Source organism: Mugil cephalus, chromosome 21 (assembly GCF_022458985.1).
Source record: "Mugil cephalus isolate CIBA_MC_2020 chromosome 21, CIBA_Mcephalus_1.1, whole genome shotgun sequence".
Lineage (NCBI taxonomy): Eukaryota > Metazoa > Chordata > Actinopteri > Mugiliformes > Mugilidae > Mugil > Mugil cephalus.
This window is the reverse complement of record NC_061790.1, coordinates 5,695,894-5,723,584: the sequence shown is the minus strand read 5'-3', so window position 1 is coordinate 5,723,584 and position 27,691 is coordinate 5,695,894. Positions and strand designations below refer to the sequence as shown.

The 27,691-nt window shown below is 42.3% G+C and overlaps 1 protein-coding gene across 1 annotated transcript in view; it reads left to right on the top strand.

The window, feature by feature from the left end:
• fut8b (fucosyltransferase 8b (alpha (1,6) fucosyltransferase)) overlaps positions 1–5,016 on the top strand; it is an 82,350-nt gene extending 77,334 nt beyond the window's left edge. The window contains exons 8-10 of the mRNA XM_047573585.1: positions 1,295–1,471; positions 1,564–1,714; positions 3,035–5,016. Coding sequence (XP_047429541.1) covers positions 1,295–1,471; positions 1,564–1,714; positions 3,035–3,373 — 667 coding nt within the window. The 3' untranslated portion in view covers positions 3,374–5,016. The remainder of the gene's footprint in view (positions 1–1,294; positions 1,472–1,563; positions 1,715–3,034) is intronic.
• The last annotated feature ends 22,675 nt before the right edge of the window (positions 5,017–27,691 follow it).

The following is a 27,691-nucleotide window of genomic DNA, read 5'->3' as shown; positions in this document are numbered from 1 at the left end:
ATCGAGGTGTAAATTGTCGAGTGCAGAGGAAGCTAACCTGTAGATATTATTTCTCAGTGAACCACCTTTTGTTTTGCTCTATAAGAAACCAAATATATCTGCTTTACTGTAATAGAAGATTAAATATACACGTTGAAGAACATGATAGAAAACATGGATCTTACCAAAGAAATAAAATTAACTAAACTTTTTTCCCTTATCAGAATTGCTGCACTTTCTGTTAGTTGACTAATGCACTGATCTGGTCTCTTGTGTGACTCCTAACAATTGTGACTCATCAGAGAATGGACATGGGTCTTTTGTGGGTGTCCTCTAGCGTCTGGAAACAGGATGTTGTTAGTGGGGGACTTTGGGGAGGGGCCTCTGTGGATGATCTCACATATAAACCTTTAGGATGTAGCAAATTTGGAGGCCAGGTCAACACCATCTGCTGTTTTTCTTGCTTTCTTGAGTTCCTGAACCGTTTTTGTGTGTCTCCATCAGTCTGCATCCTTCTGCCATCAAGTAGTGTCATTTCTATGGGGTGGGGGGTGCCTGGTCTGCTCTAGGTGGGTGCTACATGTCTAAGTAACCAGGTCCAAAAGTTTCCCAGTAGGTGATTGTATTGTAACAAGATGGTCAGTGTTATTCACTTCCCCTGTCGGTGGTTTTAATGTTGTGGCTGATCAGTGTATTTAGAAAGATTTTTTAAAAAAGCTAATAAAGCTCAGTCTAAATGTAAAGTGATTCAGTCGTCGCCCTCCGCTTTGTTAGTTTCTAGTGGATGTCCAAGGCTCTGGTTGCTAAGGTAACCCTCTTTCCACCTCAGTGTTTCAGAGTGAAACTAACATAAAATAAAAACATTGCAGTATGAATGAAGGCATCTATTATATCTGAAAAGAAAACACCGCCATCGCCGTCACTCCATCTGGGTTCAAGTTGTGTCCTTGTGCTAGATGTTTGGAGAACTTTGTACCTCTGCACTTTGAGGGATTTTAATAAAATCCCATTTACTTTGCGATGAAGCGATTTAAAGATCATCACTTTTCAAGTTTTTCTTTTTACCGTAACTCCAGAATTCATACACTTATGAAGCGTCACATAAATGTGTACTAGGATGAAGTCTTTATGTGGACACATGTAAATCTAAACTCTGACTGGTCGGCAGGCGTCCAGCTGCAGGGCAGTAACTTGTTGGTGACGAATGTTCCCGTCCCTCTCTCTGTCCAGCTAAACACGAGAGCTGAGCGTTATTATATTATAATGTATTATAACGTGACCCCGCCTGTGTCTCCGTCTCCTTGTCTCTCTGTAGAGTCCATGTGAGGAGGACGGACAAAGTGGGGACGGAAGCAGCCTTCCATCCGATAGAGGAGTACATGCTGCACGTGGAGGAGCAGTTCCAACATCTGGCCAGGCGCGGCCACATCGACAAGAAGCGGGTTTACCTGGCCACCGACGACCCGTCCCTGCTGCAGGAGGCCAAGACCAAGTCAGTGTCCCCCGAGTGTGTGTCCACGTCTCTCTGATGATGTGTGTGTCTGATGTGTTCTTAATGCCTCCCGTTGTTCACGTCCTCACCAGGTACCCGGACTACGAGTTCATCAGCGACAACTCCATCTCGTGGTCGGCGGGACTCCACAACCGCTACACCGAGAACTCGCTGAGGGGAGTCATCCTGGACATCCACTTCCTGTCGCAGACCGACTTCCTCGTCTGCACCTTCTCCTCGCAGGTTTGTGCGATGCCGTTTGTTCTTTTTTTGAGTTTTACCAGATTCTAAAACTTCAACGCAGAGGCTTTAAAAAGCAGGGGATTAGTGTGATCATTGTATCTCATATTGTAAACTATTCTTATGGCTCTTTTCTTGTGATGTACACAAGTGGTGCCGATAGGTTTTGTTGGTATTTCCTCACACTTCGACATAGTAGCTCAAATATGATATTACAAAAGAATGATACAAAATATGTAAAGATTGATAATTAATCCACTGAAAAGTTGTCTGTTCCACTCCACTAATAGTTTCATTATCTATTATAATTTCAACACTGATATTACTTTTATCTTCCAAATAACACCATTTTTTGTTTTGTCCAGATTGAGTGATAATATTGTTTACGTCCAACCAGTTTTTGAATTTTGACACCTTGAAAATATCGTTGGTGTATAAGATAAATAGCATCGGGCTTAGTGTTGACCCCTGGGGTGCACCACACTTGATTTCCCGGCCAGTGGAGATATAAATCCTGATATGGATCAAGTGTTGCCTATTGTCTAAGTAGCTTCTCAGCCTTAAGTATCCCTAAGAGAGACTTTGATGTTTGTCTCCTTGAAAACAAAGAAGCAAGAAAGTGGAATAAAATAAATAACGGTTGATGTGAGTAAGTAAGTTGTTAATAGTTTGCTCAGTGTGGTACTGAATGCATGTACAGTTAATTACAGTTAGAAATCAATTACTGGTTCAATCCTCCAGGGTTTTTAGTGCCATTATCCACAGGGAGGTCACGGGATAACAACAGATGAAAAACAAACAAAAAAAACAACCAACCTACTAACCTTCAATTATACCTTATAAGCAGACATTAAAACATAGCCAGTTAACGGTTGTTTCCAGTTGGTCACAAGGCAATCTGCTCGATAACAGCGGTCATGTGATTATCAACAACCTCGTTGTCCTTTTTTCACTCACATGTTTTATAGCATAGAAACAATTAGCGCATTTACTACGGCTCCGTGGCGTTTGTCACCCATTATTCGTATCAGTTCAGCTTCTAAAGTGCTCTGTTATTGGGAGTTTATAACGGGGAGTGGACAGGCTTCCTGCCAGCCCCGAAAAATAATGTGTGAGCTCCGTAATTCCTGTTCACACACTCCGGCTCATTAGCCCACTTCAAGACAAGAGTCAGTCATTAGCACATTTTATCCGTCTTTAACTACAGTGAGATGATATGTCTCAGAAGTGAGGCGTCTTTCTTTACTCTCACATCTTCCACATTTAAAGAGCTCCTGTGTGTGAAAGTAACCCCCCCCCCCGGTCCGTTTGTTTCCGCCTCAGGTCTGCCGCGTCGCCTACGAGATCATGCAGACGCTGCATCCCGACGCCTCCTCCTTCTTCTACTCCCTGGACGACATCTACTACTTCGGGGGTCAGAACGCCCACAACCAGATCGCCATCTACCCGCACCAGCCGCGCAACAGCGAGGACATTCCCCTGGAGCCCGGCGACATGATCGGCGTCGCCGGCAACCACTGGGACGGTTACTCCAAGGGCATCAACCGCAAACTGGGCCGCACCGGCCTCTACCCCTCCTACAAGGTCAAAGAGAAGATCGAGACGGTGAAGTACCCGACGTACCCCGAGGCGGACAAACTGCTCAGCTCTCAAAAGAAGTAGAAGACGAAGAAGAAGAAATGGAAGACAAAAAAAAAAATATAAAATAAAATAAATATAAACTAAGAGAATTGAAGGAGTGAGGAGAGACGCACGGTCTCCGTTTCCAGGGAAGGAGTCTGCTTTTGTACAGATGAGAGGCGTACGCGGCGCGCTAAGCTGAGAAGAAAAGAAAAAAGCCTGTACCCAGGGGTGATGGGAATGAAAATGCACTCTGTGTGTGTTTATGTGCGAGCGAAAGGAAAAACGCGCTCGCGCCGCGCGTTTGTGTGTGTGTGTACGTAGGTGTGTAAGCGAATGTATGTGTGCACTTGTGTAAATGCCTGTGCGTATGTCGGGTCACGGAAGACTTCTTGCACCCTACTACCACAACAACCCCCTAACCCCCCACCCCCCCAACACCACCCTTTACCCCTCGCCGCCGCCTGACGTTCTGACGTCGGCTCTGTAGAGATGTAGACGTGAACGTTGATTTTAAATACAGCAAGAAAAACAGTTAAAATCTACACAACCTGACTGAGCTCTCCCCCCCTCTCCCTCTCTTTCTCCCCCTCTCACCCCGAGATGACACTGGGACTACTGTAAGACTCCCCCAACCCACCCTCAACCCCCACCCCAATCCCCTCCGGGAGTGAGCTTCGAATCAGTGACTGAAAATATGACAAACTGGAAAAAAAAGTGTTTTGATTTTTATTTAATTCTTTTATGTGGTTTTGATTCTAATCTTGCCTTTTTTTCTCCTGTTTTTTTTTTTTTTGTTTGTTTACTGAATGTACTGTATCCTCTTCTTGCCATGTTCACCGCTGCCCTCCTCCTCCTCCTCCTCCTCCTCCTCCTCCTCCTCCTCTCACTGTGCTTCCTCCATCTCGTCTCTTCATGTGCAATTAATTTTACAATACCACGTTGTGCTTTTATCAAGTGTTTTTAATGGTCTTAATTTTGTGTGTATGGGGCTTGTGCATTGTATACTGTACAGTGTGTGTGTGTGTGAGACACAGAGAGAGTGTGTGTGTGTGTGTGTGTGTGCGATCAGGTGTGCCTGGGTGTGCTGTTTAAGTCTAAGGGGCCATGTCACGACCATGTGCCTGGTTAACGGTGAGCGGTGTGTGTCTTTATTTACCCCCGCCCTCCCTCCCCATCCACCCTCCCCTCCCCTCCCCACCCCCCGACTGAATAGTGTTTGTGTGGCCAGTGAGAGGCTGGCGGTGCCCTCAGCCCCTCAGCACTTGGAACAATGGCCAGTCACTCCACCGGTGACCTCTAGTGAACAACGGTAAGATTATGTGATTATGTGGAGTGTGGTGAACTCGTGGTGCACACACACACACACGCACACACACGCACACACACAAGAAAGAGCCGTCCCGGGGGCTCACCTAAATAAGCACTCCACTGAGAAAATGTCCTTCTCGGCATCTTTGCTGTCTCTTCTGTCCATGCTTCTTCTTGTTCTTTTTATTTTATTTTTTTTTTTTTAACATTGCCATTTTAAAATAAATGAAAAAAATAAAAAATAAATAATGTTTAAAAAATATTAATGGTATGTCATATCGAATTCCCCCCACCATGAAGGCTTTTTTTTTCATAACTTATGTTCTTGGGCATTGTCTTTGATAACCACAGATCGAATAAACTTGAGAAACCAACGCAGCATTTTATTATTATTATTTTTTTTTTTTCCTTCTTCTCTCCCTCCGGTCTGATTCTGTTCACCATCTGCTCCTCCGTCTCTTAAACACCTGCTCATTCAATCAGCTACATTACACACAGTCCTTACTGAGAATCAAGGCCTCTTTTTTTATTATTATTTATTTATTTATTTATTTCAGTTTCCTGAAGGCGAGCCATCTATTTTTGAAGAGTTTAAATTACCTGAAGTTCGTCTTTCGACGCGGTTCTAAAACCGATACCGTTTCCGGCATCCCTGGGATTAAAGCAGCCCCCCAACTTCAAGAAAAAAAAGTAGTTTGTTTTATGAATCATTCAGCGAGAGACCGAATTCGAGTCATTTCAAAGCAGAATCTCTTAAATCCCCCTTTGATTCATATTTCAAACCGAGGACCGAGATCAGTCCCTTCTACAGAGACGTTGCTGTCCCTCATTTAAATATGACTACTGACAGCTACATGACATTTCTGCCCCAAATACCAAACCTTTTCTCCATGTCGTCGAAGGCACCGGTAGACTTCCTCGCCTCTGCCCTGCGTCCTACTTCCTACAACCGTTTGAACCGTTTATGATCTTGTTCTCTGTGTCTTATTTATGGGCTGTCTTGTTACTTCCTTACTCAGGGGGCTCTGGGAGTTTCATTACAGATCCCTCTTTAATTTCGACGCCGATATGCACGCTTCATTGGACGCCCATAAGGAAAAACCACAGCCCTGGTGGAGGAGATGAGGTTTTTTTTTTTTTTTTTGGAGTGAACGAGGGGGAAAAGATTTTATTGCTTTTTTTTTTCTTTCTTTCTTCTTCTTCTCCCCCATGCTTGGCAACAACTCGCAACCAATTTAGCCCACGTTGACGACGCGTCCTCGACGCGCGCAGCAGCAGTTCATTGAACATCTCTTCGCCGGAAAAAGAGTCCCCCGTGGGCTTTAGGGAACGCTCGCGCTAACTGGAGGGCACTTTAATTAAAACACACTCGTTGCTGTCACAGTGGCCTGTAACAGTCGTTTAAGAGAGACGTTAGTTCAGTTAATTATTCCGTTAATTGGCCAAAGCTGCTGATGGAAAGCGTTCGGGTTTTTTTTTTTAGCGGGCCGCTTTCTTTCCCTACGTTTGTGTATAATTGTCGAGCTGAAAGCGCGGCGAGGCCATTTGTGGGCCATTGAAATTTGTGACTCAAAAAGGGGAAACTGTCGCATCTGCGTTTTCACAGGTTACATTTGCCCAAGGGCTATTTTTTTAAACCAAGTCTGTGTTTTAAATCATTACTCATAGCCAAATATATTCACATTGAATTGAATGGGAAGGTGTGTCCATAATTTTGCCTGGTAGTGTAAATATATATAAGTTAGTGGTTGCTTCCGTTGCCCCCTTGGTTTCACACTGACACCGTTTCCTAGCTGAGCTGCAGCTGAGGAATAATAATTAGCATCTCTGCAAGCCTTAGTCACACAAGTGTTTTTAGACTATATAAGTGCTAACATCCGCAACCTAGCATGCTGATGATTAACAGCTAATCAAGCAGCAACCTCCCTCCAGGGGCCTCATCTACTCAAACACTCCACCTCCATTTTTTTTCCCCTCAATTAGCCAGTAGTTAGGCGGAGTCTGGAACTTCCAAGATGGCGGCGGCCAGATCCACCACGCTGAGCTTCAGATCTTATTTTTTTATTTATTTATACTTTATATGCCGATCAGGCATAACCTCCCGAGGGTGCCCTGTGGTGCCGTTAGTGGGGGGCTTTTGGGTCTCATGGGTTGAGGGGAGGAGCCTCTGGATCGTCCCACAGATTCTTGATCAGTTTGGGACCTAGTGAATTTGGAGTCCAGGTCAACACCTCATGCTGTTCATCTTTTTTTTTGAGTGCGCTACAATCATGGAGTGTCATTACTATGGGGTGGGGGTGCCTGGTCTGGTCTAGGTGGGTGGTAAATGTCTAAGCAACATCCACAGGAATGCCAGTGTCTCCAGTCAGTGGTCATAATGTTATGCTTGATCAGCGTGGCAACATATGAGCTGGATTTTGAGGTTTTTGACACAAGGGGTGGGATGCTGATACCATGAGTGAATAATAACCGTTCCCTGTACAAATGGACCCGTAAGAGTTGCTTTAAAAGTCATTTGAAACAAGGTGAACCCACCCTTTAATGCTCTGGGAACACAGGCACGGAAGATTTCGTTGCGGCCGTGTAACTCTGATGGAATTCACATCATATAGAGATAAGTGGGTTCCCCATCGCAGTGTGGGACTCTAATCTTGTAAAGGGCAGCTGAATTAATTCTGCCTGACTCACGGAAAAAAAAAAAAAAAAAAGGGAGAGGAAATGGAAATGATTATTGTACTCCTGGCCGGCTCCAATCAGTGCTCTGTTGGCGCGGCGGTAACAAGTGGAGTCTGCCCTACGGTACGAGGCCCACATCAAAGCTGAGGGGGGGAGCGAACGAGAGCGGGGGCGGGAGGACTGTCAGGTCCTCGCGAAGGTGGAGAAGATTGAATGTGTCAATCTTCCCCTTCCTCACCTTAAGTCAACTCGATGATCTGCAGAACTTTGGATTTTTTATTACCTCTGTGTCTTTCTGTAACGCCGACTCTTGGCTCAGAGCGGAGCCAACTTCATCACGCGAAATCACTCAGAGAAACAAAAGCATTTTAGTTGGCACACTTACTGTACTTAACCGCGGTCCCTTACGTGAATCCCGTAAATCAGTGGCTCTAATGGAGTGCTGACACACTGGGGCTCCTAATGTTATTTGGGGAAAAAACTGCAGCACACGTTATAAATATAATTATGCAAATTTTCTTATTTGCGTCACACCTCGGGTTCATCACATTATCTCTCTCGCTCCGACGGCTACTTTCATTTTGTTTTCCGTACAGAAAATACTCAGGCATTCATGACATTGTCGGTCTGCTTTTGCTGTAAGGAGGAAGGCGTACGTCCATTTAGTTAACACAGTGTGCACAGGGGCAAAACTAATTGGTTGAAGAAATATGTGACCCCATGAATTACGCCATTAAGTGCACAAGAATATCCCCCGGATGACCCTGGGAAAAGTGGAGAAGGAATTAGGAGCGACGCTGTAGATATGAATGGATGGGATGTGGTGGCGATGGCGGCCGGTTCTAATGAAAACTGGAGTAGGGTTGCATCGATCCGGCAAGGAAATAGCAGCTGATAGGAGCAGCAAAATATTTTTTTTCATTTAAAATATTACTCTTGGCAAGGCTGTAGAATATATTTTAAAGTCTTATATCCTCCAATAAGTGCAGCCAAAAGTCCTCTGTCATGAACCTGCTGCTCCAGTGTTCTGTTGACTTAAGGGTGAGCTCAGACTCATCAAATCTTCCCTTAAATCACTTAAGAGTATCTTTATGTTTTTTTTTTTTTGTTTTTTTGCTTCCTGCAGTTATCCCTTTCCCCCTGTAGTCTGTTTTTTTCATTATGGCCCACATGTAAAGCGCTCTGTCGCGCTGGTTCTGAGAGGTGCTATTGAAATCAGCTCATTATTAAAAATTTAACAAGAGCGAAGTGACTGGATCAGAAACCGGGGTCGCGGTGAAATCTGAATAGTTGAACTGAAAGAAAGGAAGCCAGTTCAGTGAGATGGAAAAAAAAAAAGAGAGAGGATGAAAATCAATAGCGTAAGCACAAAGACGGTCCTTCCCACTAAACCCCAAGTTGTGTAATCTGCCATTATATGACATAATTATTAGAACAAGGCTGAAATATTTCATTATATACATATATATATAAATATATTAGCTTCTCATATTCCCGGTACTGTTGCTGTCACCGTGCAACGCTAACAGGAGGTGATACAAGATTTAAAGTACTGTTAACATTCGGCTCGCGCTGAGAGCAAGGTGCTGATTTTTAGTGGAAAAATATCAGGAGAAGCCCCTCAGCAGCGAGTTGTGTTGACAGTTTCATGAAGAACACTGTTGGTCTGTGCGCTCGCTGATGCCACTGATAATTGAGCTGCAGTCACTCAACTCTCTGCAGCTTCCTTTGTAGTGCAACAGACAAAGCTCTTTGTGTTACGCAGCCAGTGGAAGACTGTGTGTGTGTGTTATATTAATGCACGATAATGACGGCAGTGAATATACTGTATTATTACGAGGGTGTTCAATGGTGTTTAAAGTTTTCCATCATACAGCAGTTACACAGTTTACGCCATTACGTTTGTTCATAATAACTGATCACATTAACTGGAAATGAATGTGATATCGTAAGAAACAATCTTTGAAAATTATCGAACAAAACATGTAAAAAATTAATTGAGGATTTCAAAAAATATTAAGACATGCATCTAAATCTATTATTTACAAATTTCGATTTACAAAACTCATTTGAGGAAACATTGTTTACACCTGAAACATTGCAAGCTCACAACACAGAAGCGAATATGTATACATACACATTTCTATTCTATGTGTAGATACATTGTATACATCTCAACAACAGTATTTGCAATTAGTAACAGGACAAGAAAACATGATTCAACAAAATAAAAGTACAACAATGTCTAAATCTATAGTTTACAGTCATAAAAAGTCAGTGACTTTACAGATAAAAATATTAGTGGGTGTAAATAAAAAGACTTCCGTTACCCGGGAGGAAAGTTCAAAGGTCAATTAAGCCCGCGAGGTGGTTTGCGCAGGCGCACTCGTTATGCTATCCGGCTAGCTAGCATGACGGTTGGAAATTTAATTGGAATGCAAATATGTAAAATAAATAACAAAAAAGTATGATTATTATTATAAATACATTATTTGACATTTTCGTTAGTGGTTTAGCGACACAAAACTTCATTTAGGGACAACTTCCGACACCGGAGATGGAGAGATGATTGAGCCGGAAATCAAGCGCCCCTGCCCGGCTAAGGGACACTCAAGTGCCGTTGTAGCTGTCACGGATCCACCTGGAATGAAAAAAATAAAAAATAAGGCTAATTACTCCACTTTCAGCCGACGACTAAAACTACCGGTAAGAAATGTTTCTCACTTAGTCAGTCGCCACAACTTGGTGTTAGTTGTTGGTAGGTGAAATATTACAGCATTAGGTTAATAAACAATGCTACATCTCTGCTTATTGCAAAACTCATGCCTGCTGTTTAGTGTATAAAAAAAAGTGTGCACACACTCTTAATAATGCTAAAGTGGATATCTAGATTTGCTTGACATCTGCAGAGGACTTTTAGCTTTCGTTTGGTCCCACTTAGGTCCTTATTTCTGGTATTTCTGTCCATGCTACTGCTGCTGCATGTGCACACAGTTATGTGCAGAAAATACTTAGATTTGGGCGATGTGTCAATCACCCACTGCCATTACAATAACCTGTAATTGACAGTATATTTGTGGAAATGTGTGTACCCTGTGCTGCTTAATGGTATTTTTTGTTTGTTTCTTTGTTTGCTTTCTTAGCAACAGCTTAATTGTCATTATTCTTGTTTTTCTTTGTTCAACTAACTGTTAGTGTTACAGTAGGAATGCATTCCTTTTCACTGGTGAACATAATGTTTTGACTATGCAAAAAAACAAACAAAGAAAAACAGCTGGGACACATGTTAAATCTCATTCTGTTACTTCATATTAGTGGAGATCGCTTACACATTTAACCTCTGGAAAACAATTAACAGTTGGACAAATGGGAGCACAGATTCTCATCTTTGCTTCCGCTCTTACTCCCCTCTCTGTAAGTTTCTCTGTAAGTCGGTGACAAGTCATTTGTATGCGAAAACGACACAAAGACAGAGATCGGGCCTGAACTAAAACTTACGCAGCTGCTGCTCGCGAACCCTAAAACAAACTAATGAGAAACTCCGTCTAACTTTATCTTCAAGCGATAACGCTCCCTGTAATTAACCGCCGCTGCCTCTGCGCCCGGTTCAGATAGTCTGGTCAAACTCTTGGCTTGTTCTCGGCTCGTCTGAACAATTTGCGTTTCTTCCCCTCCGATCTTACCTTTGGGAGTTCAGCTTCACCATAACTAATCAAAATTAAGGCTAGAATTGCGATAAAACAAACCCCCAGTTTGAAGAGACTCTATTTTTTTTTTTTTTTTTTTTTAAAATCCCCCTCTCGGACAGTTGTGTCACATCTCACGGTGAACTAATGGGCAGTGTGTCAATGGGATGTCTGGGATGTGAGCTATGCTCCTGCTGAAACACCCACCATCCCTCTGTGTGTCCATGTGCAGCATACAGGAGCAGCGGTGGAGAGGAGAGTCCGTGACTCCAGTCCCCGCCTCCCCGCCTCCCCGCCTCCCCACCGCTGCTGCCTGCAGGGTTCAGCCCGCTGTGATGACCATTAGCGTCTGGCTGAGGCTGCAGGAGATAACAGGTGATTTAAGGCCCTGTACCCCGACACAGCCAGAGAGAAATGGGCAGCTGCTGCTTATCTCCCTCTCCGCCATACTCCACACACTTTTACATTAGGCTCCCCTATTCAAAGCCATCTGTCTTCTCAGTCAGGGTTTGATAAAACCTCTTGCGTACTTCATAAGGGGGGGGGGGGGGACTGAGGAGTCACACACCGCCACTCCGCCTGCATACTTATACACACAGAAATTCACAGGATCGCGGCGGAAGTCGACAACGCCACACCGGGTGAATGCTTTATCCACGCTGACTTACAGCCCGGGGCGACGCGGTGGGACTCGACAACAATAGCCGAGCACGGCGCACAAAAGATACTGTACCTGGTTGTAAAAAAGAGCTGACCTGAGTGTGTAACATTACCCCTGGACTAATTTCAAATCAATGGTCTTGGTGAGATGAATGTGGTGGGGATAATAATTGCCTAGGGCTGCAGTACATCAGCCATTCATGAACAGTGGCGTGCACTAATCACAGTGGGTGCACCAATAGATGTTATCAGGCCTCAACAGAGAAAAAAAAAAAAAGCATAAAACGTCAGCGGAGGCTTTCTACCTCCGAACACTGCAATGACAATGACAGGAATATCATTCCTGCCGATTGCTCTGAAGGATTTGGCATGTCTATAGACTGGTGATTAAATCTTAATGCCATAACATATTGGGCAGCCTCCAGCAGGAAAGGGGGATTACTTCATCCTTCTTGGATTGTGCATATCTGAAGAAATATCGTCTGTCTTCGGGGTGTGGGAGAGAAATGTCTGTCATTTGAAGAGAAAACACACTGAAGATCCGGCAGGAGATTGGACGTAAAAGACAGAGACGGTTAAATTCAGATGTGGAGCAGGAGTTGTGTAATTGCCTCGTGTTTGCTGATTTTCCCACTATGGACGCTAAGTGGGCAGTGGCTGTCTTCCTTTGCTCCCTGCTCTGTAATTATGGTGTCATTGTGTGACAGCAGAATAGCCGTGGCAGCAGCTAAAGGACAGAAAGTTCTCTTGTCTCTGGACAAACTGAGATGTGAATGGATTCTCCTTTCCCCTGTCCATCTGAGTCTCTTCTCAAAGTCTGCCGTCTCTCTCTGGACCAGCTCTAGCCATTGCTCCATCTAAAAATGATGACGGAGCACAAGTTGAGAATTACAGTTAACTCGTTGCACAGGCATTGATTTGCAAATCTTTATAACCCAATGACAGGCTGTGGTCTTTTATGGCTTGGGAAGAAGGTTCCCATCAACGAGAGTGTTAACAAACAACAGTGTGAACCCACATTGCTTCCTCTATCTGACTTAAAAGCATGTGAATGCACATTAAGTGCGTCATTATGTGCATTCACATGCTTTTAAGTCAGAAAGAGGAAGCAATGTGGGTCTTGTGCTTCATGTGTTGTTGTGGGAACATTGTGAAGATGGCCGAAACATTTTCTTGTGTTAAAATTGGATAATTGTGCCGCTAAAAGCCACTGTTGATGTTCCAAGGAATTAGTTGGCAAGGCTGTTCGGATGTATTAGTCAATCTTAGCTCAACATTTTTCACAAAAGAGTGGTACTTTGGTGCTTTTACTGAAGGATCTGAATTAGGACTGGGCGGTTTACCGGTTCGTACCGAATACTGTTTCAGACCGGACCGTTTGAAATGTAGCACGATATGGTGCAACTGCGTCACTGTGAGGTGTGGTGAAGATGGACAGGTCAGAAAAATGAAGCCTCAGAACGAGAAGACTGCCTCGTTTGGGTTTTTTTAGGGTCCCCGATTTCTGGGGACGGTCCCTGTTTTGGATGACTTGTGCGCCGGCTGTAGCCGTCCCCGAAAGTGTCTCCCAATTTTACCTTTTTGAATGAGAAAAAAAATGTTGCTCGCAGACTACAATTATTACGGTAGCCGGTCGCTACATTGCAGACATTGCAGTTTTAAGTACGTTTAAATATGAATAAATATGTCTATCAGCTACTTGTGTGGAATTATTCTACAATATTTACTCTTCATCACAGTAAAATAGTCCATCCTCATTCAATCTGCTGCATTAATTCCTCTCTAAACCAGTAGAAAATGCTGTGAACATGTGATTATACAGTGATACCATCAGAATTTAAAAAAAATATCATGATATACGTTTTTGGTCATACTGCCCGGCCCTGATCTGGACACTACTTCCATCATTGGCGTTCAGCCATCTGCCACTGTCATCCCTCAAGTACTGCCACTAGCGCGGCCAAAAAAGACCGAACTAATGTGTCCGCCCGGCCCGCCTGCACTTACATCCACTGCCTCTCTTCATATCTACTCTACATTTGCCTCTGTCTCAAACGGATAATGCAGGAAAGCAAAACAGCAATCGCGCAGCATGGTATATGATAATTGAAGTGCTCTAAAATATTAAAAAATGCCTTCCATTAACACTAGGGAAGTGATGGACTGTGCTTGTGGCATTTCAGTGGAACTGTATCCGCTTTTGCCAGTTGGCACCCAACCAGCAAAAGACTTATTCATAAATTTCTCCAGCTATGATGAATTCACTGCCAAGCTTTTTTAATAGACCCCCTAGAAATTTTTAACTAGACCGGATTCCAAAAAAAAAAATAAGGAAAAAAATAAAAAAGGTTTCGCCGTCAGTTTGATTGTGCATAGTTTAATCATATGTTAATTCAGGCGTATGCATCTGACATCACCCCACAATTATCCAGTTAATATTAGAGGAAGCAGGTGTTAAAGTGGCCTTGGATGAAAGGTATTACCTATAAGCCTTATTATGAATAAGCCCTAATGTTCCCATCCATGTAAGTCATCAGAGTAATTCTACAGAGGATATTTTCTCCTTCACTTAGTTTTGTTTCTCTTTCTGCCGGGGATTACAGCAAAGCTCTTTTAACTATTTACAGGTTATAACTCATTGAATTTGGCTGATAACTAAAAGCCAAATATTTAAAGATTATTTTTTTTTCTTATCTTTTAAAGTGCAGTATGTTGTCTCGTCTCCTGCCTTGCCATCCCTTTAAAGTTGGTTTGTCAGGCGTGTTCTCCAAAGACAGGAGAATGTAGTTTGAGCTTTTGAAGCTTGGCACGGTGAAGGTTTTATAAATCCAAGTGGAGTCTTTTTTTTTTTTTTTTCTCCCCTCTCTCCATATGGGTGAAGTGATGGAGTCTGCAGCTCCGATTAGACATGCTTTTAGATTACTGCCTCAAGCTCCGGTCGCACCCGTGATGACGGCCTCGTCCTTGACCCGACTCTTCGCTGTGATCCTTGACACTGTCATCGCGAGCGTAGCGAAGGCTGCCGGCTGCGTGCTTTGAATACATTTGTGTCTACATGTGAGAGGGCGTGTTAAGCGCATAGATGGGCTCTGGTGCGCATTTCTGAGTGTTTTCCCTTTTTGTTTCTGATATGGAAAAAAATGTCCTATTGCAGTTTTTATCGCCGTCCTTTATCGCATCTGCCCGAGTTATTGTTAGCCCTGCGGATTGCGCAGCGGCTCGTATTTCAACGTGGCCTCCGTGACCGCGTTCCCAAGATCAGTTTTGCTCTGTTTGAAAGGACACGCCGCGTATAAGTTCTCACCGCGCTGTAATTTCACTCTTGACACACGTTAGAGTCGGTGTCAATTCGCATTTCAACCAGTGTATTTCCTCACACAGCTTTCGAACCAAAATGTCCAATTGATTAATCAAACATAACGCTTCTTTTTTTTTTGCCTGCAGTGAAAGCTCTGCTTTTTCAGTTGAGTGCATAAACAGTAAATTAACCCAACTCTCACATATGGTATTTTTTTATTCTCACGCCCCCATTCAAAGGCAGAAAGACCTCGCCTGTCACCCTCTCACAGCGTGTGAGCGGGTTAAAATTGTGAGCAAGTATTTATTAGGTTGCCTGAGCACGCTGTTCATCAGCCGCGCAGCGGGGGTTATTTCATTTCCAAGTTTATAGGAAAATTCAGGTTATTCATATCATCCCAGATGTTTGCCAATTTACTTAACATCCATAACATATCTGTAATACCCCAAAGCAAACGATCTCCCTGGCTAATCATAGGTTGCTCACCGAGAGGCTGATTCTAGTGCTCAGTTCCCATGCAATATGACATAATTCTAATGTCAGCCAGCCAAAAGGAAGGCAGCGGAGGCTCAGTAATGGTTCTGTTGTAACAAACCGCATATAGCAAAACACCTTTTTCGCTCAGAGCTGCTCAGAGGGTTATTTCACCCAAATTGCAACAGCATATTTTCTCACCTTTAGTGATATTTATCCATGCAGATAGTTTTGGTTTTCTTTGTTATGAGAATGTAATCCTCATGCAATAACCACTCATGATATGTCCTTTTTTTTTTTCGCACATTTGTGTGATTTAAGAGATGATTTGACAACTTTTCTTGTATTTGCAATTTTTCTGTGAAGAATGGTGGTTATGCAGGTGGCGGTGCACCTAATGATTTTTCTAAAGTGGCTCCTTCAGGACTTACAAGTGCTTTCCCTTCTCCGCAAAGGGGAGGTGGGCTCAGACGTCGCTTATCAGCCACTTAACGGCGCAGTCTTCACATCTCTTTCCAAAAAGTTTCTACCCTATTTCATAACTCGAGTGTTGAGAGTTTCTGAGTTGCGAGAGAACCCGCAAACCGCGCAAAGACGATACCGCCGAGATGAATCTATATAACACCAAAGCTAAAACAAAGGCGACTCGACTTGTTTGAGTTCTCTTGAAGACGTTTCACCATTTATCCGAGTGGCTCCTTCAGTTCTGGGCTCGGCGAGTCATTGACAGACCGTAATCATGTGAGTTTTTACGCAGGTGAAATAAAAACCTTTAAGTCCCCGTAAGTTTGAACTTGAATGAATTCAAAAATGTTTTTACTAAATTCTGCTTAAAATAAATAAAGCTTTAAGTAAAATCTGCCTTTGAATTTTCTTGGATTTTTTTTTTTTTTTAATTTTAGTTCATTATTTATGCGTCTGATGTACTGTTCTGTACTATTCCCTCTTTACCACTCAGCACAGAAACAGCTTTGAGGACGTTCTCTTTTTTTTTACCGGTAAAAGAGGTATCAACACTGACAGTGCTGTTAATTGTTAATATTTGTTATATTTTTCATATGCAGATTACAAATAACACTTCAAGCTCCACAGTGTCAAGTCCTCCCAGATGACATTTTTTTTTGGTGAAAGTCGGTTACGCTAATGACTGAATCTCAGAAACGTGTATTGCCTCATGAACAGGTGGCATTCATCGAGTTGAAAGTAGCGCTTTGCAAGTTTGTTCTGTAAATAGGGTTTTGTGAATTTAGCTTGGCGCACTCAACCAAGTAAACTTCACAGGAGCAATTAAATGTAAGTGAGACAAATGTTTATGGGGTTTTGCATTTTCTACGTTACCCACTTACTTGATATGCATTAATAACTTTTTTCGTCCAGTCTTGTTAAAGCAGTTCGTTGAAATATGCTAACCTGCATTTACAAGCTACATTGTTTGAGGTGTTTTGCCTCCAGCTAAGCCGGCCCCTCAAAAAACGTCACATTGTTTACAAACTGTGAAGGGGTCTATAGCGGAGCCTATGTCAGAGACACAAAAGTTACTAATGTAACCAAAGTTCTATGAAGTCACAGTTTGTGGGCAATGTTTCTCATCCTGCTAATAAACAAGAAATATTATATTTAATCAACTGAGATCAAGGACAAACAAGGGTGGCCATTGCTCTGGCTTGTTGTTTTACTTGTTGTGGAGTCCTGCTCATCTGACTGTGGGAATACATCATATACATGTCTCTGCTGTGTTTGTGTAATTATTCTCACCGTCAGGTGAGGGCTTTTATGGATAAATTGTTGACGGATTCAGCTGCAGGTGATCTTTAAGTGCTTGTACTTTTGCTTTTTCAGAAACAGGACGATGCGTAATGGCTTATTCTGACTTTTGCAGATCATCATAAACATACTGTAACCCTGCTGCAGATTGTGATGGCTCCCTACTGTATCTGCCAGTGAATAATGAGACACAAAGCAGTAATTTGCAGTGTCTCCAGATTGTCACAGGCTTAACTTAGCGGAGCTCTTATTCATCCAGGGAATGTATTTGCTGAGCAGGCATGTTCTTTTGCATACTTGCTCTTTTTTTAGCATTGCTCTACTTCACAGTCTTACTCCTATATGGTAGATTCCCACAAGGGAACTGGCCAGTGCAACCACAGAGCTCCGCTGTCAGATGCTGAGCTTCTCTTGGACAATTCTCTGTAAGATTTGTTGCTCAAAAGCATGCCAGCAGCAATGAGGTAGATCCTTATGTGTTATCTGACTTTTTTTTTTTTTTTTTTTTTTTTTTTCTAAGCCTGGTCTGAAGAAGCCAAGAGTGATTTGTCTAGCCTGTGGGGTAGGGACAGAAAGTAAGCTTCAACCCTCTTCTAGATTTAATAATGCAGTAAGACTATTCAGCATGTCCACGACTCATCCAAGCCCCATAGAGGCTCACATCATCTTGGTGTTTCCATGTAAAGGCTGTTTGCAGCTGTGGCTTTCGGGCCACCAAACTGGATAAGAGTTCGTAACACAGAACAACAATCCATGTTATACCTCCCGAAAGAGTTTTTGCTCTGTCTGCCGTGTGCTGCAGCTGCAGAGAAGGCCTGCCACACAAGGGTGTCATGATCAATATTCCTGAGAGCGCCTGCCAAGGCTCCTCTGAGATGAGGTAAAGACAGATCTTATCTGCTGTGTGTGCGTGTGTGTGTGTGTGTGTTTGAAAGAAGGTGTGGGGGCTGCGAGACACAGTGAGTGAGCGAGAGAAAGACGGATGGAGCAGGAGCTAGATGGAGAGAGTTCGACACCGCCTGAACAGCCAGGCTCCATCGGAGATAAATGTAAGGGGATGCACTCTGAATAATTTATACACGCCAAAAATAAAATCAAAAACCTTGTTCTTGCTCCTTACAGACAGATGAGTTCCCTGGGATCCCGGGAGACTTGCAGACAAAGTAGCGAGGACGGGGTGGGAAGAGGGTGGGAAGGGGTGCGGTGGGGGCTCTTACCTTTTATCCAGCTGCCATTAGTGCTACATGATTCACAGCTGGTTAATGAACATTCGTATTTCCAAACTGCATGATACCAATTTCGTCTTCCCACACACCTTAGCTTCAAAAGCTCACTCTCGCTCACTGTATATTAACAGTAGGTTTTCAATAAGCACTAAAATGGGGATTCATTGTAGCCACAAGGTAGATGCCTACATGTAAAAACATTGCTTTGTTTTTAAAGGTGGTAATTACTAAGATAAGAATGGCAACATTACACTTCTACTGTATTATATATTTTCTTTCTATTAGGTCATAGAGAATTTAATACAACGGATACAGTATGAAATATAAACCAAACAAATCAAGTAACATTTCAAAAGATTAAAAATGTATGTTGTGTATATGTTTGCTAGGGCGATAAACTTCAAATGCTGCTCATTCTACCAATTTCTTCTCTTTGGTGGGAAAAAATGCTTTTTACTCCATGCAATATAGATATCAAGTGCACTCAAGGCACAAGAATGCCCCAAGGCAACTGCAGGTCACACAACACATATCGGTGAGGTGCAAATGGGATGTCTTGACCAAAAGCAAGGTTGATAGTCTCATGAATTTCTAACCACAGGTTCTGACCTTTTAGGCATGCCTGTGAGAAATGGATCAGAGTGCTATGATTGGCCTCACACATCCAGTAACATATTAGTTTGGCCTTGTAGATACATTAGAAAGTCCTGAAAGTTTTCTCCGACATTACAAACTAGATGTTCTGCTTTGGACTCTCACAATAACTTGCGTGTTGGCATGTACATTAAGAAAAATGGATGGCTCACGGATGCACTGACCTTTATTTCCATCTATAAATAAACATTTAAATATCTGAAGGAATCATCACTTAGCCAGCATCTTATTTATACACTTGCTGACAGATACAAAAGATTGATAGCACTCACGTATGAAGAGCACAGCCCAAGGCTGGAAGCCGGGGACAGCTAGCACAACTAGCCTGCTTTGCCAAAAGGCAACCGGAGGCAGCTCACAAAATAGTTACTCTCTGTGGAGTTTTCAATCCTGCTTGTGTGCGGATTCATTTAACAATACACTGATCAGCCACAACATTTAAAACCACTGACAGGAGAAGTAAATAACATTGACAATCTTGACAATACAATGTTCTGCTGGGAAACTTTTGGACCTGGCATTTGTGTGGATGTCACCACCCATCTAGACCAGATCAGGCACCCCCCACCACATAGCAATGACACTCCTTGATGGCAGCAGCCACCCCCCAAGCACACACACAAAAACGGTTTAGGAACAACTCAACAACACAAGGTGTTGACCTGGCCTCGAAATACACCAGAGCCCAAACTGATCAAGTATCTCTGGGACCCATAGCAACCCATAGCAACCCATAGGAACCCACTAACAGACCCCCCACTAACAACATTCTGTTTCCAGACACCACAGGACGCCCTCAGAAGGCCTATGTCCATTCTCTAATGAGTTACAACTGTTTAGGAGGCACAGGGAAGTCCAACACTGACTAAGCTGATTATAGTACATTTGTTTGGGTACAATACTTTACACGAAGCTTCTGCAAGTGTTTTTGTTTTTTTTTGCCAGTATTTGACCAGCAATTCCCTTCTTTAGACGGTGCAGACCTACTTGTGTTCCCCTTAATGTTGATGATCTCATCTGACTCAAAAAGCAAAACAGAGCAAAGCAAAGCAAAGCAGTGTTTATCCCCAAATGTCAAACTATTCCTTTAACAAATCCAAGGGACCGTGCATGAGGATAGCAGCTCTAAAAGCAGAATTGGTCCAGATGGATGTAAATAAACAGAGACCCAGTTTTCTGTGGCTAAGTAGGCTAAGAGTGAAACCCAGTGAAAAGAAGATAAGAAAGGGGGAAGCTTTGCTCTTGCTGCTGACTGAGAAATTCCAGGCTTTTCCTTCTTCTATAGAAACGTACAAACCGCATCAGCTGAGGAAACACCGGATCCTGGGATTTCCCCCCTGGAAAACACAGAAGTCACCATTTCCTTTGTGCTGTGGTGAGTGACACTGAAGTCACTAAAGCCCTGCACAGACCGACTGGAAAGTGACATGACCAGCACTGCTGCCAGTCTATTGTGAATCTGAAACATTGTGAATGTTGAGTTTTACCCCCAGATTTGGACATCCAGTTGGGGGGAAAAAAAATCACATTTAATATGTTATTTTCTACGTTTCCATCTCTCACCTGTGCCCCCACATTCACAAGAACCTAAAGGATTATGATCCAGACTTTAACATCCAGTCAGTCAGACATTACTTTGAAGCATCATCGGCGCAGTCTGTGATGATGTATGGAGAGGCATTTTTCATCAAAACATGCTTAGATCATTTCAGCTTTTCTGTAACTGATAACATGAAATTGTTTCCATATGGCAGGATCACGTTCGCTATAATTTGCTTTGAACGGCACAGTTGGCATCTTCATTCACTGTCATGGTCTGTGATACCATTATCAAAGCTGGGGGGAAATGAAAGTCATTTTGCTGCTTGTAATTGAAAAAAATGTTTTTAAATATTTCTTTCAAGTCGAGAAAGAAATGGGTTCTCTGGTAAGGCGGCACATTTTTTTTTTGAGAACCACTCTTTCATAATAAATGCTAAAGTCTCAAACCCCAGCTCTGCTGACAAATATATAAAGTACAATATTTATGAGGAAAGCAATATTAGAATAAAACTGATTTTGTTTGCATAGTCAATATTCATGCAACATCACCATAAGGCACCAATTTAGTCTAAAATAAAGTGCACATTCTAATCCCTGTCACCATATTTGAATGTTTTTTCAGTACAGATTAAAAAAATGGCCATTCAGACGTGATGCAAGTTCACATCAGTATTCTCCCCCACCACCCCTCCCCATGCCACACATTCAACACGCATGCAGATGCAGATAAACAAAAGCAAGCAGACCATAAAATGCAGCAATCAAAGCAAAAGAAGTAGGAAAATAGAACATAACCAACAGGCTCTTGTTAGTGGTCCCATGTGGGCGCAGCAATGCTCATCACTCAACATGGAACAAAATTGTTGGGTGGAAGAGAAATTTGACTTTACAATTACTGCAACAAAAGAAAAAAAACACACACACACACAAAAAAAACACATTTTGGCTGGGGAGTGCTGCACTGCCACCAGGGAAAATGCTGCATTAATTAAAAGGTTTATTCTCATCTAAGACTCTCAGACGGCGTGCTGTTCTTTGTCAGCCTCGTCTGTACTTAGACTCGCCTGTGCTGTTATTTCAATGCATGTCAACATGAATGTATCAGATTTTACATAAATCTATTAAGTGTGGCCAAAATATTTAAGTCTGGCATGTGGGTAAAAAAAGCAGTTCAACAAATAGCCCATATTTTCCAGCAGAACTGATATGGAGCATTGACACTGGCTAAATCGTATTTGAAACTGAAGCTTATATTGAAGCCTATGTTACGTAGTCTATTCTAAACGCTGGTTGGAAATGAGCAGCTCACGGATAGAGTCTAATAAATGAGAAACATCAGTGCAGATGCTGTTTGAGAGGCAGGAGGGATCAAACATAGTTGTAATGGTCTGCGTTGCGTGTCTGACGTAGAGACCAGAACCCTAGACCAGAATCTAGATGAAAGGGTAGGAAGTCATACCTGTCGTTTTCAGGGACAAAAACTAGATCAGTAGAGTCGCCAGTCAAATAAAATAAGATACTGAGACAAATGCCATGCTAATTCACATTTTGGATACAGTGGATAAGAGACAAACGATAGACTTTACTGTTCAAAATCCCTTTCCACCTGTTCCTGTCACCACACATTTGAAACTGCATTCTTGCATCAGCGCAACAACATGATCTTTTCCTCAGTTTTGATCAGTTTCCTGTTCGACTGGTAAAGCACACAGTGATCTGTGGTGTCATGTTTGTTTCTCCTTTGTACTTTGTCTCCTTGAAACCCCTAACCGATAGTACAGGAAGAAAACGGTGTTTTATTCAGTAAGTTGTAAACAAACGGACCCACTTGCATGTGACTGACTCCGTAAACATTTAATAAACCATGTTTATGGAACAGAGTTAATGTGCATGCTATCTTTGTTGTGCAGATTCATTTTTTTTATTATTATTATTTTTTTATTTTACTGCATGTTTCTGCTGCCTAGAGATAGGTTAAATGTGTAATACTGGCTCAGACAGAATTACAATAAGCTATGAATGTATAAAATGGTAAATATAGAAAAACTGTTACTCTTATTAATGGTAAAATTGTGTAACTAACTTCAGCTGAGTTTTTGTTGCAAACATCAAAACATTACACAGCTGCAGGGACTCAGTGAAGCCTAAGGCTGCGCATTAGACTGTATTTCTTCCTCTTCATTTCCCACTAACATCCAACCCTCGCAAGTCATTAGATGCTCTTTAACACTCTGGGTCAGAGTTCAAATTGAAAGAACTTTGCCCGTGTGATACCTGCCGACTGCTGATCTGAGGCAGAAATGCCCCTTAATGACCACTACAGGCCGGCTTTAAAACCACTTCACGATTCAGTTCCTACCGTCTTATGGAAAATGTCTCAATACTTAAACAGCAATTAGATGCAAACTGTTTTTTCTTTACCTTGAGGTGGTGTAAAATTAAAATCAATCCAACGACATGACAGCCAATAAAAACCGGTGGATGCCTCTATATTCCATCTCGTGTCGAGGTGGGAAGATTTTTCCCTGCAGGCCACCAGACAAACCTGATTATGAAATAAATCATGTAAACCTGCATTAATCAGAATGTCAGATTATTGTGAAAAATGAGAACGCTTTAATTGAGCCATTACCTGCGTAAGGTTTCGCACAGTAATCGGGTGCAGTTTTCCCTTTTGTCATGTGCTGCGTTTGTCGTTTTCACGGTATGTATATCGCATTCCCCCACATTTTCCCTTTCAGCCTTAAAGGGTCACTGAGCCATTTAAATGTTCAGATTTTTAATATCGGATTTTTGTTCCTAAGGGAAAATGCAAAATGGTGATTTATTGCAGAGTCTGAACACTGCAACTAGTCCAATGTCATTGTCTCTGTGAGACTCTGAGTGTCTCTGACAGCTCGGCAGGAGTCTACTTTTAAAGGCACTTTCGAGTCTGGTCTTTCAGTCCTGCTTTTGAAACAATATTCGGAGAGAAGTATCTTCGGCTGTCAATTAACTTCTACTCCTTGATGATAATATCGCTGCCTCTCACATGGAAATTTTAATAACGTCCCCTCCTGTCCCTTTACCCCCCTGCCCTTTCTTGTTGCGATCTGCTGAGTGCTGGGTGCAGGTGTATTCAGCGGGCGAATGGGAATCCAATTATTTGATCTCGCACTCAAGTGCTGACTTCACAGAGAGGCTGGCCATCTGCTGGATTCTGGGCCTGAGGGAGTTGTCTGCTGTGGGCATGGCCTTGATGGGTGTGTGTGAGAAAGCAACCTGTTCACGCAAAGCGATGTTATGGGAAGAGCATGGTTATGGTTGTGAATAATTACGCAAATAATTAGCCTGTTTTGACGTAGGCCTACAAAACCTCTCGGAGTTGATCTTGTGGACGATTGTCGTGCCACCACTCAATTTTCTTTTATTGTTTTACTTAAACCAAAGCTTAACTAAAGGCGACGGATCTGAAACACACATTCTTTTGCTGCTGTCATCACATCTTGTGAAAACACCAACAATGTGTTGGGTCATCTATCAATAGTTTTTGTTATCCCTACCCACTCTAGAATCCGCCCACTAAACAATACTGAGGATATAAAAGTAATAACCCAAAACAAACAGCTGGGAAAATGTTCCACATTTCGTAGTGAGACTTTGGGATCTTCGGTGTTCCTTTAGTAATTGGTCTTTACCCCAGTCATAGCTCTAGTTTTGGCCTGTAGAAATCGTTTTGTGTGTGCGCATAGACCCCTTCATGGCCTACGTCACCATGATGTCACGATGTTAGCTGGAGGCAAAACAGAGAGAAGCTTGAAGCGAACACTGTCACTTTCAACTGTGAAAATGTTGTCTTGCTGTATTTTTTGATGCCAAAACCACCATCAAAAACACTAACTTGATGTTTTATCACATACCAGCCACCGTAGACAACTTTGGTTTGGCAATTAAAAGAAAGGATTGGAGTGAGACAGTCAACATGTAATGCATCAATAGTTTCAGCCTGGATAATGTTATGAATTTGAATAAATCGTGACTGAAATTACATTAGGTTAATATTTGTTTGAGGGGGTTCTTGTTACACGTTAGTGCTAATGCTAACCACAAGCATAACATAACTAACGTAACGTTAGTTGCGTATTTTAGGAGTGTCCAAGCAGAAGTTGCATTTACTACGTTACCCTCCGCAGTGGTTCCACTTACATCTTGTAATATCTATCTAAGAAAGGCTTCACCTGATAAAGACAGCCCAGACCTCGTCCCCTCTGTGTCCTCCTTTGGTCAAATCGTCCATCCAGTGAGTGAGACAGTGTACCAGACAGTCAGAGTCAGAGACTTTTTAAAATAACACTCACGGTCTTGGGGAATGAGTGTATTAGTAAATTCTCTAAAATATGCGTTTTCCTCGTCCATTCTTGCCAAAACATTGAAAGCATAGCATATCCATGAAATATGCTAACCGCCATTTACAGGCTACAGTGTTTCAGATGTGTTGCCTCCAGTTAAGGCAAACAAACAATAACAGTACATGTTGGACATAAATGACGGTGCTTATATCCAACATAATTAAGAAAAATGAATCATCGTGGTCCGATGCGTTACAGTTCTGCATTCATAGAACTAAAGTTACATCTATAACTTTGTATTGCAGGAGGTGAGAGATGGTGAGAGACTCAGAGCCTGTTGCGTCTCTGGCTTTTACACAGAATCAACAATACTTCCAGGGTCATCTAAACAGAGGGTTGCAAAGGTTCAACAGAGCCATATAAGGCCTCCTATTTAGTTTTTTTCTGACAGTTATGGGGCGTGCATGGAAGCCATCACGCATTTGAAGCGTACACTTCTCTGTAGGATCCCACACAACTGTGCTCATCTTAAAGAGAATGTAAAGGATATATGAGATTATAAAGATTATAAGTACATTTCCATTAACGTATATAACATAATATACTGCTGCTCATGCAAGCCAAACATTTCCTTCTGCTGCGGCTCCACATTAAACACGTTTAACTGGCGAGAAGCTTATTCATATAATGTAGCAGCTGCAGTAAATATATGTAAGTGGCTTTTGAAATTACCGATTTTTTTAAGCTGGGGATCAGTTTTAAATATTGCGAGGAGTAATGGAACAAGAAGGAGCTGTTATGCTCCTCCGCAGTCCTTTGACTGTACATTTCTGTTTGCAGACTCGTGCTGTATGCACCGTAAAATCAGATCAGCTTCTAACAAAGTGACGCATGATGGATGCCTGACTTGTTTGTTGAAATGATAACAAAATACTACGGAAATCTGTGACTTGTGGTATTAAAGGTGGCATTAACCAGGGCTGAAATGCTTGAGATTACCGCTTTGATTGTAGTGTAGTGAATGCTTCTTTTGTCTTCCCAGATTGATTTCTGGTTTAGACTGAGAAGACAGCGTTCCTGCATTTGTTTACCAACAGAATCTGCGCCGGGGGCTTGGTACAGTACATTAAATCCAACCCTCAAAATCAATACTGGAGTGAGAATGGATATAAATCCTAATTCTCAGAGCAATTATAGCACCAGTGTGTGAACAGGTGTGATAATACGGGATGTTGTTTTATGAATTATAGATCCTCTCGAGGTATGCCGTGGAGGTTATGGTATCACCACCTATCTGCCTTAATGGCTTCCCATACAAGTGGTTGGATATTACATTTAGGTCGAAGTTAAATGCTTGTGGTCATGAAAGATTAAATGAAAGGCTATTTTCCATTATATGTATTATTAATAGTCATTTGCAGAGGCTGATATGAAAAACATTATCTCCATTTTTCTCATCCTGTCTTTCCATTCCTTGTGTCTTTAACTCAGCTCTTATCATCAGTGTTTCCTTGTTCAGCTTTTTTTTTTTTTTTTCCTTCTCCTGTTCCTTTTGTGTAGCGAAGGTATTTGAATTTGTCTGACCATAGACAGATAAGCCACGTACAAGCCTGAGAGAAGCCTTAAATCCACAGACAGGACATTCCTGGCAATCCTGACATCTGTGACAACTGGAGACGATTAAGTCTTCTCACTGAGTCTCTTTAAACTTCAACACCATATCTAGTGAATTGCTGCTTGGCACAAAACAAGCGAAGGACTGCAAAATATGCTGGTGGCAGGGATGGAAGTTAGTTATGGATAAATCAATTTCAACACTGAAAAGGGAAAAAAAATGGTGTCAAAGAGAGAGAAGAGTCCGTATCAACACCTTTTTTTCTCCTGCTCCGAGTGTGACAACATCCTGGATAGGCTTGTAACCAGATCCCCGTTTTGAAGGAGCCTGTAGGGTGGAGTCGATTTGTCAGGGAGACTCTGTTCACCTGGTCTGATTTCCTGCTGCTCCACCGAAGCTTAACCAGTCTGCTTCTCTTTCCCCTGACTTCTGCCTTCAGGGGCTTGTTTGGTTTTGTAACACTTCCGACGATCCACTTCTTTTCCAATTTTCCACTGTTGACAGCTGGCTGCAAAGTGTCCTGGGTTATGTCATCAATTTTATTATTATTATAATTATTTCTTTTGGTAGAGGATGACAGTAACTGTAAAACATGCTACATACTAGAACTATATTCCTATTTGAATGAAAAAATGAGGTTAAATCACTAATTATAAACTCTCAGTTAGTTATAATGCTTTATGTAAGCAGAGTAAGCATTTGAATTTATTCACAAAGCCACGAAGAATCCCTAGTATTTTTTCACCACTATGCATCTCTTTACTTGATGAGTAAAAAATTGCAACTCCACATTTTGTACTGAGACTTTGGGGTCTTCGATGTTCCTGTAGTATTTGGTCTTCACCCCAGTCGTAGCTCTAGTTTCGGCCTGTGAGGAATATCTGCAGGAAATTTTTGTGCCTCATTTGACAGTAGGTGATGATAATGACAGCGTGCCATATGCTTCAAATAAAAAAAACAAACTATTGGTATGGAGAGAAGACCCCCATGTACGCCCCTTTGAATACACACCACATATTTGCTGGTTTGTGTTTCCCTGATGAAACGTCTGAAGTGAAGCGTACAAATGTATAAGACGAGATTATTGGAATGACTCTTGAGATCTCGGAGCCTCCGGTGTCTTCTC